The sequence below is a fragment of the Aptenodytes patagonicus genome, chromosome 1, assembly GCF_965638725.1.
Source record: "Aptenodytes patagonicus chromosome 1, bAptPat1.pri.cur, whole genome shotgun sequence".
In the NCBI taxonomy this organism is placed as follows: Eukaryota; Metazoa; Chordata; class Aves; order Sphenisciformes; family Spheniscidae; genus Aptenodytes; species Aptenodytes patagonicus.
The window spans coordinates 31,986,987-31,997,910 of NC_134949.1; the positions used below are offsets into that span (position 1 = coordinate 31,986,987).

General features: G+C 37.6%; 1 protein-coding gene across 1 annotated transcript; it reads right to left on the minus strand.

Moving 5' to 3' along the window:
• Positions 1-6,008: 6,008 nt before the first annotated feature.
• On the minus strand, positions 6,009-10,606 carry LOC143156852 (arg8-vasotocin receptor-like). Its single transcript, XM_076330994.1, has 2 exons — positions 9,567-10,606; positions 6,009-8,476 (listed from the first exon to the last, which is right to left on the minus strand). The coding sequence occupies exons 1-2, from the start codon at positions 10,477-10,479 to the stop codon at positions 8,277-8,279; spliced, it is 1,113 nt and encodes a 370-aa protein (XP_076187109.1). The 5' UTR covers positions 10,480-10,606; the 3' UTR covers positions 6,009-8,276.
• Between the last annotated feature and the right edge of the window lie 318 nt (positions 10,607-10,924).

Sequence of the window (10,924 nt, forward strand, 5' to 3'; positions counted from 1 at the left end):
TTTTTTTGAACCAAGACAGTTTTCTGATTTATCTTTTCCATCACATGTGATACATTAAGCACTTTCATCTCTGGGTGATCATTCACATTCTGAGCGTGCAGCACGCCTTGGGGAGCACAATGAAGTGTAAAAGTTTGTGCCACTAATGAACACTCATCTACATCATTTGCATTACCTTTTACACCAGAGGGGTGAGACATTTTGAAATAACTTGAATTAATAAAACTAACATTAATTTTTAGAGTTCTGGGGCATTCTGTGAAGATTAGAATTTAAAGAAGCAGAGTTTAAAAAATTTTCAGAGTAGAATTTGAAGAAGTATTTACATTCCTATTTTCCCATTCTCATTATTACAAGGTAAATCATCGGTTGATAACAATGTAAAATTATACAATGCTAAAATATTAACTTTGAAGGTTATGGATATTGTGACATTTTCTAGCTACGTAGCATACTCAATATATTTTCATAATGTTCAGTGTTAACAGAAAAGTTGAAATTTCTAGGAAAAATAATACTGTTTGCACATTTTCTTTCTCTTACATGCAGGAGGTTGATGAACAATTTGAATGCAATTCAGTTCTGAGATTTTTGTCTGAGTCAACTCTACATTTCCCTCCAGGACACAAATGCATGTATAAACTTGTAATTGGTTGATTTCTTAACCTGAAGGCTGAGAAAATATTTCAGCTTTGGAGAGCAGTGTAGAAAAAAAACAGAGTATTACAACTTATGCAGTTTGTATCAAATCACAAGATTAAATTTTAACATATAAACACATCTATTTCTGACATGGATGTTTTTATTACAAAATGATGGACTGACTTACCTTAGAAATTGATTTATACAACAGTATTTGAGAGCATTCTAAGGGTAGTTCTTTTGTGCCTCCAGATATTTTACAGATAATGCACATAAAATTTCTTTTGATCAAAGTCTCAAGTTAACTCTTTGTCTTTTATCAATTAATTAATTCTATCTTACAACCTCGACACAGCTTAAAATTCAACAGGACTAGCCTAATTTTACATTTATGATATTCCTCTCATCTTTTTTGCTTTATAGAAAAGACTCTTTATTAAAGGAAAACCTGAACCTACTGAATTAATACATAAGTCAGGTATTCAGTCAGTCTGGTTCCTCCATTTCAGTGACTGAAAATGTATTTTTTATAGTGTCCCCCGGTAATTAAAAGCAAAATTCAACACTTCGCGGCTTAGAGACAGTCCTTGCTTAAATTGCAAGTAAGATGAGCTTAACTGTCTCATTCTCAGCAGAACAAAACCTCTATGATAGGGTAACCTCCTTCTCTTGCAGAATCATTTGGGAGTTTCTACCAAAAGTATCAGACTAAGGTGACATTGTGGGGAAAAGGAGTCAAAAGATAAAGACGCTTATACATCTATACGTTTATTATGTTGCAGAGATGCAACCACATGTCGTCTCCTCCTTTTAGTCCAATGGAATAATGAAGAGGTGGAGGTGAGGGGAGTGTTGGGCAGAGCACTTCTGCCCTCTGGGCTCCCAAAATAGCCAGCAGCACCCTGGTAGGACTTGCCTGCACCGTCATCTGTATGCACTATGCAATGATGCCAACTTCCAACACACGAGTCGCTCGTTTTATTTTGTTCATGCCCAGTTGGATATTCAGTGCACTGTTTCATCACAAAAAAAGCACAAGAAGTAGCTAAGGATATGCCTGTGCTAGTGCCTCCAATACGGACATCACCTGAGATACTTCTTGGTCACTTTGCCTGTTTGTGTGCATATGTCCATGGGCAGACAACCTTATAATAATACCTGTGGTCCAGTTCTGATCATCTGTTGTCATTACTGTTAGCAATCTAAATAAACACAATATGCTTTAGCCATCCAGTATGCATCTTTAGTGCATGTGCACTTTTAGTGCACTCTGAGGGAGCTTTTATATGACATCTTACTCCTATTTGATCTTCCACATCCGCATCAGGGTGACTTTGGCAGGGAAATTTCCCAAAGACTGTGTATATGCTGGGCATGTTCCATCCAGGATCTGCAGGAGCAGCAGCAGAGCAGCCCTATGGCAGCTCCATGTCATTAACTAGTGTACTAAGCACAGGCATACTGACATTCAGGCACTTCTGGAGCTCTAAGTGTTTGACCTTCCATCATATCATTCCTTTAATACAGTCTACATGCAAGTGTCATACAATCCAGTATTACTCCTCTGTGTGAATGGAAACACAAATCAAGCCCAAATGCTACAGTGGGGTTTTTAATCTCTTCTTTCACAGCAAATGCATTAAACTCCAAGATACCCAGCTGCTGAGGAGACAAGAAGGATTTCTTTTGTGAGGTTTTGCTCACATATTTTTTGTGAACAGATCGTTACATCTGAACATGTACCATCTCAGAACATGAGATTGCATCAGTCTTCTCAACAGAGGGTCAGGAATATGAATCACATCACCAGCAGTCTGGAATTTGTATTAAATGTATCAATAAGCAGTGTGTTCACATCATGACTGCGCTTGCCAGAAGGCTTGTATTCCCTGTGATGAAGTACAATTTTTCCCATCAGTAAGTCAAAAGCTGGAGCCACCCAGCATTAAATCATTTGAGGCCAGACATCTATGAACACATTTAGAGACATGGGCAAACATTTCCAATATACTGTGATAGCTAGCAGATAATTTATTCCTGGTATCTCTTCAAAGGTGGTGATATAGATAATAACTGAACTCAAGAATAAGCTAAGGAATACAAGACCAACATCTTAAAGCAACAATTTTCATTTAAAATATACACGTCTAAACGTATAAACATGAAACAAATCTTTAACGTTTTGTGCTAAAATTAGTCTTTGGGTAGCTTCATGGAATTCAATGCACAGAACAATAATCTTGGAACCAAAGAACATATCCATATCTTTTTAGCTAAATAAAATAGCAACATCAGAGATAAAAGTTGCATTTGTGATTGAAATCATGCCTTTTATTTCAGCTTCAGAACTGGTCTACATATGTTGCACTGTGCAAAGTTTATGTTTTGTTTTAAAATTTACTGTAGATTATATGCTGATTTCATTTAAATAATGATGATGATGATGACGACGATGATGATGACAATAATATCAAGTCAGTCTTGTATCTGGTTTTGATATCTGTTACTGCATCAGTTCTTTTGAAAAGTGGTTACTGGGATGTAAGGTGATGTCTGTCTTTAGTTGTACCCAGCTCCCCGGCCATAATTTCCACAGATTTTCAAGGTCAAATGTTTTTGTTTGGCATTTTTTCAAACTTCTTCCCCAGATGGTATTGAAATGTTTCCTCCACAAGGTCCTACTGATTCCTGTGTTGTTAACTCAGAATTCAGGAGATCTGTTGCTAAAATTTGGATAATATATAATTTTAATAATTTTTGGTAAGTATATTGAAGTGGATGCAAGAAACATAAATCCACAATTCTGAAGGTCTTTCAGAGTGTCAGTCATGATATAAAAAAGCATTTGATGAGTACAATAGCACTTGAATATGTTTGCACTGCATCTCTAGGGCAACATTTGGATGGAACTTCAAGAAGCCTTTGGTTACAGTTTCATTACCTCCAAAGTTCATTGTGGAGCTGGATGACAGAATAGGTTAGTTAAACCAGTTGCTATGACCTACTGGTGGAAAGCATATGCTTTGGTCTGCTGTGTTGGCAAGAAAAGGAAGCGAGAGGGAGTGGGTATGGCCTACTTAGTTTCACTCAAAGCCTGTTCTTTCTGTCGTTCCTGAAAAAGTGAAGCGCAAAGTAATGGAAATTTTACAGGGGCTTGTAAAGATGCACAGAATTTGCCTTCTTAATGAGATGACCCTCAGAAAGTCCTCAAGTGGCAATAGCAGGAGCATCATATAGGCCCAAGAAAAAGACACAGCTTCTATCCTTTTGTTTCAGAGAGGCGAAGTGAAGACAACCTGGGGTACCTCTGCAAGAGATTAGGGTGGGTAGAGTTTGGGAACTGTATTGCAGATCATGAGGCTCTGCCTGGGACCATGAGAGCATAGACGGGCCTCGGGTTGGCACACATAGGACTGAAGAGGTGGGTTTTGGGATGGCAGTTGGAGTTTTGATGTGGTAACATAAATGACATTAGGTTTTATTTCTGATTTTCTAACAGTGTGATTTCCTTTCAATTCAAATCTATATGGATCAGCTAATACAGCAGTAAATGAATTATTTGTGACTGCCTTACTGTAATACAATTCCCATTTGGATTGTTTTCCTTCGTAATCCTGTTTTGCTGCATGTATGAATCATCTCGTTCACAATCATGGATGTTTCCCGTAGATACCCAGGGCATTCACGGCCAAATCCCTCCCTTGTGAAGACAACAGAAAGTGGCTTGCTTGGTTTGGGTTTGGGTTTTTTTGTTTCTTTCAGGAATCCAACCCAAATTGGTTTTGACTGAAAGAACTGAGTAGCTGGATCATCGTGCTTTGCCTTTGTCTGCTCATGATACTCTTCAGCCAAGAATAGCTAACATTCGCAAGCTCTTGAGGATACTTTTATCCTGGCCATGTGTTTGGGCACTAAAGAACACAGCCATGTCTGCATGCCATGTCTGCCTCACATAACAAACTCTGCCGGTTCCAACTTGGGTCTCCACATTACACTGCCAGTCTTCCCCCAACAACACAGAGACAGGAGCACTTTATTTGACCCAATAACCGGTTACCATTGTCAGAACTAAGTGATCAAAGTGAAATTGGCAGGACATTAGTTTGGCACCATCTTTACAATTTGCCAGCATCATTTCATTGAAAGATTAAAGTATTATCACCTGACACCTCTGGCTTCAGTATTCACCATTTACAAGTATCTGAACTGGGACTGGTTATGAAAATACAGCAGCAGTTCTGTAGAATAACAGAATTATCAAAATATACTGCAAAGAATGCAAAACACATGTCGGGATTTTCCTTTCATTTTACTAGGTGGTTTGTTTGGGGTTTTTTCTGTAATAAATCTATACAGAATTGATAATTACATTGTCTTTGATTCTTCTTATCTGTACTGCAAAACATAAACCAATAATTTTTAAGAAAGAACCTAACTCCTTTTACTGAACTGTGCCTTTCCCAAGTAGTAACAAAACCCTGGAAAGTAAAAAAAAAAAAAAAAAAAACAGATAACCAGAATCTATACTGCAGTGCCAGTATCAACAACATAGCCATTCACTTCAAGAGTGTGAACTTGTACGCTGTATTTTTCTGTTCAGAAATTATTCGTGTGAGAAAACAGAATCTAGGAATTGATGAGGAAGGCTTTCATCTGATAATTGGATTTTTTCATTTGCACGTGCTTCCACAGTGCCTCCAGGGACTTGTACGTTCGAGTTTCTGATTCTCCCATATGGATTAAACACCCTGGCCAGACTACAGTGATGTCTCACAGTCATCCCTCTTAATAAGACACTGTAATGCCTATTGGAAATCTAAGTGACAGTAAATTGGAAAAGATATAGTCCAGCTGAAGAATCAAAACAGAGAGGAAAACAAGGGCACAAGATGTTCAAACTACAACTCCCAAGAAAACTGATGGCCAACTTTACAAAGAGAAAAATTTCATTATATTTTTAAATGCCTTTTTCTTTAAGAAATAAGAAAAGTCCTGTAAAGGACACTTTATTGGAAAAAAAAAGAATTATCAAAATTAATTGAGTGTGTTTGTCAGGGATCAGTGCTGTCCATGGGACAGTCAGGGCAGGCCATGCAGGATAATGACTTACATCTGGAAAATGCAGCCCAATCCACTTTGCTAGGAAAAAAAGGAGGAATACCTGCATTCAAGTACGTCCTGATGGACTGAAACTAAAAGTGTCCACTGTAGTTGGTAGCCTGTAGTTTGACACTAGCACAGTAACCTTTATTTTTCTTCTTAACAGCAGGACTGATCTCAGCGGAAAGAAAATGAAAAAATCAGAAAGAAAGCACTTGAGAGATGAAAATATCATTGTTTTGAACATTACAGAGAGTGAGCATTCATTATTGAACTTAAGAAGTTCTGGCATTTCATTCATTACATGATCAAAATATCTGAAATATGGACAGTTAATATTGCTTTCAGACTTTTACAGAACACATTGATCTACTGCTATTTGAGAAATCAAGCCCTACCAAATTATTTATAGAGCCAGTAACAAATATATGAGCAATGCAGAAATCTAAGTAGTAGAAGTTATACTTTTTAAATACCAGAGGCCAGATCAGGTGGTGTAAAATGGCACAGTTCCACTGAGCTGTGCTGTGACTTATGTCAGTTCTGGATCTGGATGACTATTTGTACACAATTTGAATGTCTGTTTTCCTTGCAAATGTATACCTTTTGAGGCTTTCAATTTTTGCTGCAAATCCAGTAGTACAATGACACAGGTAATTCCTTGAAGTGTTTCTATTTACAGTTCCCGTCAACACTGCATATTTTACTATGTAACTAGCTGCAAGGAAAGGAAGTAGAAAAACAAAAAAACCCTTACCATTAACCATTGGATTAAGTCATAAGGGAGAACCTAACTGAGAGCTAATTTGACTGAAAGTCTTTGAAGTTCAGTGGCTGAATACAACAAATATCCTATCAATAGTATGGATTGTATCTTGGATGTTCATACCCCAGATGAGGACACTGTCATTTGAGTTACAGAATTGCTCTAACTGGAGACATGTTGTGGGGTAGAATTAACAACTATTAATTAAAGAGAGGGGAAAAAAATCAGCAAGAAAAAAGTATCAATTTCAATTATAATAAGAGACTTCATACAGACTCTTCCCATTCCTGTGTGGCTCTGGTACTATCTTCATCCACCTTCTTCCTCTTCCTACTGGCCAGAGACCTGTTCTTCTTGCCAGCTGGACTGGGACACTAGCTTTTCCCATCATAAAGAACAAGCAATATTGGTTCGTACCCCTATCTGGTCTAACTATACAAGGAATAGAAATTATAGAATATTCAGTCATATCAGCACACATTAACCTGAAGCGTAAGTATTCATTCTACAGCAGCACTTCTCACAATTCAAGCAGTATTTAGTTTAAATTAGTATTTCTTTGAGTACAATTTAGACTATTAAAAAACCCCCAGTTTTATAGCTTTTCCATTGAAATGTGAGATTGCTGGCACTCATAAAAATGAAATGTGAACAGCACTGATGAAACACTGTATAATGCAGGCAGATGATATGCAAGTATCACCAAGAATCTCTGTGAATGCAGCTCTACTCTCACCTGAAAGAGCCTTGCTGATATTCCTTCCATACCCCTCTGACTAGATTGCAGACACTGAAAGGGGAATAAATAGCTACCTGCATAAAACACCCACAAACTAGCAAGCAAATGGCATTCTGAGATAAAGATATGCAGATTTATTTTTACCACAAAGGGGAAATAATTGAATTTGAGCTTGAAGGGGTTCTAAGCACACTCTGTCAATAAATTGCATGCCAGAAAAAATAGGTCTGAATAGCAAATGAAAGTTTACATTCCTAGCACCCATTTCTATTTAAAGTATGTATACATGTGTGTATGTGTGTGGAGTTTCATTTAACTGCCTGCACATCAGGGAATGTATGGAAGACCAGATCCCATGGTGTGAAGCCACAAACCTGGACTGCTACTATGCTGCTGACCTCCTGCAATCCACAATGGCGTTTGAAACTCAGGTAGGTGTTCAGTGTCACAAGGACACTGAATTCTTTTTTTGAAAGATGCTATTAAGCTGCTAGGCATTTTATAAAAGTATATAAGGAGTTAATTTAAAACAGGTATTAATAATAGCTGGCAATGGATTTTTCTTTCTGCTGCCTTCTCAAGATTTGCCAAACTGTCCCCCAATCACACCAGAATGATGAACAATTCATGGTTCAATTTGAACACATATTCAAGTCTAATTATGTCAGATTCCTTTCCAATTATGTTTCAATTTGTTGGACCAGTTAGTTGTAAAATTTTACTACTTAGAAATCCAGAATCACAGAAAACAAAATACTTTAGGACACAAAATATCTAAGATACTTTTATGTATCTTTGTCAGTCTTTACAAGAATTCATTCTGATAACACAGTGGTGATGGAAGTACTGAGTCAGGCTTGCACAACACAGAAACTTCCTGTATATGCTGCAGAACTGCAGAGGAATATATTTCTATAACAAAAGACACTTTTCCAGCTTCATTATCCACAAAACAAGGGACGGTGGTAAAATATCGATACGTCTTGCGAACATAGCAAATGTAACAAAACTACAAAAAGCATTCAACATTTATGCAGAAGTACTGTTTTCCTCAGGGTCCCTGTCTACGAGATGAATGCTCCCCGTGATCACCGATTCCTCTCGAGCCGAGGTGTTCTCCAGCTGCTTATTTGTGCAATATGGAATGTGGCCACAAAAATACATGTAAATCCATGGGTTGGTGCAACTATTTAAATTGCCAAGGAGCATGATAATGGTGAATGCCGAACCTAGAACGAAATAGTTAAAGCAATAACAGAGTAAATAAAGTGCTCATACAAATAAGTAACATTTTCACAGTCTGCTGCTTTCTGGTGTACCTGTTCATATATTAAAGTTAATCTAACAGTAGGAAATTCCCATTTATTCCATGCAATTTGTAATTGTTGAAAGTATGAAGCACACTGTATTGTATGCATTTCAGAGTTAAATAGATCCATATAGCTCTTTTTTGATGTAACTGCATTACCTTTAAAAGCAATTGCAAACCTGCTATACAGATATGGATAAATACAGACATAGCTATTGATATAAATATATGTGCAGTAAGACTCAAATTTACACTGAAGGAAAGAATTCTTAAAACAAAGATCAGAAGTTTTTTTTCATCAGACAGAGCTATTATCTTTTTTTTCTCCTTTGGTTTATATCTTTGAGTTTAGAATAGGTGAACTTAAATAAAGTCACATACAGAGTCTGCCCTTCACAAAGAGGCAACAGTGTAAGTTTGACAAGATTAATCTTGTTTACAACATAGTGTTCTTTGATATCTCTCTCAGGCTTGTTTTTTTTCCTTTATAAACAGCTGTTTCACAACTTTTAATTGTTTCATAGTGTAATACAGAGATTTCATCAATATGATTTCAATATTCCAATAAAAAAATCAGATGTCTTATAACACCACTGTTCTATCCAGTAAATATGAAATCTTTATTTTATTACTTTGGATAGTTAATTACTCCTTTTCACCTCAAGAACCCAAAATACTGCTGCTATAATATCTAAAACCTCTAAAAGTCTGAACCCTTGCCAGAGCAGATGATGCTTTTCCCTGTGCTGTTTATTAATCTTTAAATCATTAATCACTCAAAACATACGCATACACACAAAATACACACTTATATGATGTTTTGATCACAGAACACATGAAGTTCTCTGTACCTAATTAAATAGAGTAGATAATCAATCCAGGATTCTCTTTTTAATCGTACTCAGATGATCACATGTAACTCTTACACAAAAGCAAAGTGCAAATATAAAGCAATATAGCAATGTGCTAGCCTGCTATGAAGTTATGAATGAGGATGGAGAGTACCTTACCTTCGGTCACGACACTGGGGAACCACACAGACCACAGCTGTGCAATGAAGAAAGGTGACCAACAGAGAACATACGCAACAACTGTCACCACTGTCATTTTTACAGTCTTGATCATAGCCTTTGAAATACAGTTCACACTGCTTGCTCGGGATGGCAGGACTTGCTTCTGATTTGTTACTTCATATTCATTCTGTTTTTTCACACATATATTTCTTTTGATTATTTTGCAAATCTTAACCTGGCACGTGATAAGGATGGCTGAGGGAATGAAGAATATAACTACAAAAATCCATGTCACATATGCCCTTGGGCCCCATGGCTGAATAAATTCACCCCAACATTCAAAGATACCAGGAGATATTTCAGTCTTAGAAAAGATAAATACCTGTGGTAGGCTAAAAATCAGTGATATAGACCAGCTGGTGCAAATGGGGATGTTCCACAGAGCTCTCTTCTTTTGGAAAGTGACCATAGGGTAGCAAACTGCTTGATATCTGTCCACTGTCATGACCACTATCATATAAGTAGAGGCAAACATGCCCAGCAATTGTAGATACTTGATAATTCTGCACAAGAAATCTGGCCCTATGAAAACGTCTGTAATATCCCATATGAGTTGAGGCAGCACTTGAAAAAAGGCTACCACTAAGTCAGCGATGCTGAGGTGAAGCATGAATACATACATCCTAGAGAGCTTCTTTCTTCTTCGCCACAGCACCAGTATGAGAATAAAATTGCCCACAGACGCTGTCAGAAATATGACCCCCAGTACAGCAATCTCTACTTGAGCTAATTGCTCATCTCTTTCTGGTCTTCCAACAGGATCTGACTGATTTGTCAAACTCAGGAATCTGTGAGGAGGACTCTCGGTCTGATGTGTGTTATCCTGCATAGGAAATGAAAAATTCTTCATAGTGCACAGAAGCTACTTACAGTAGCTGCTACTTGCGACTCAGGTTGACAGCTGTGAAGTGCTGGCTAGCACGGGTTCAGGTTTCGGTATATCTTCAAGCAAATCTCCTCCTGCTTGTGTGAACTAAAGCAGTGGGACCTGGATCTTGATAAAATTCCGTCTCTTGCTGGCGTGCAAAAAGGCTTTATATAGGCTCCCAGCAGAGCCTTATGTAACTGCAGAGCCCTCGGGTAGGCTGCAGGGACCGCAGCCAATGGCAGACCGAGCCACACAATTGGGGGAAATATATAAATAAAAGGCAAACTTCAGAGGCTCAACGTAATTCAATTACTCACTTCAGTCAAAGCCCGAACTCATAAATAGCTGCGGCCAAAATCATACTTAAATGATCTTACTCGGGAGAGTTCTTGCAAATATTTTTTTACGCAAACCAGAAGTGCATGCT

Bases quoted from the DNA above. Each gene is read 5' to 3' on its own strand.
- LOC143156852 (XM_076330994.1), bottom strand. From the start codon at position 10,479: ATGAAGAATTTTTCATTTCCTATGCAGGATAACACACATCAGACCGAG. The intron at 8,477-9,566 runs GTAAGGTACTCT...ATTTCGTTCTAG, and splicing joins CCCCAGTGTCGTGACCGAAG to GTTCGGCATTCACCATTATC.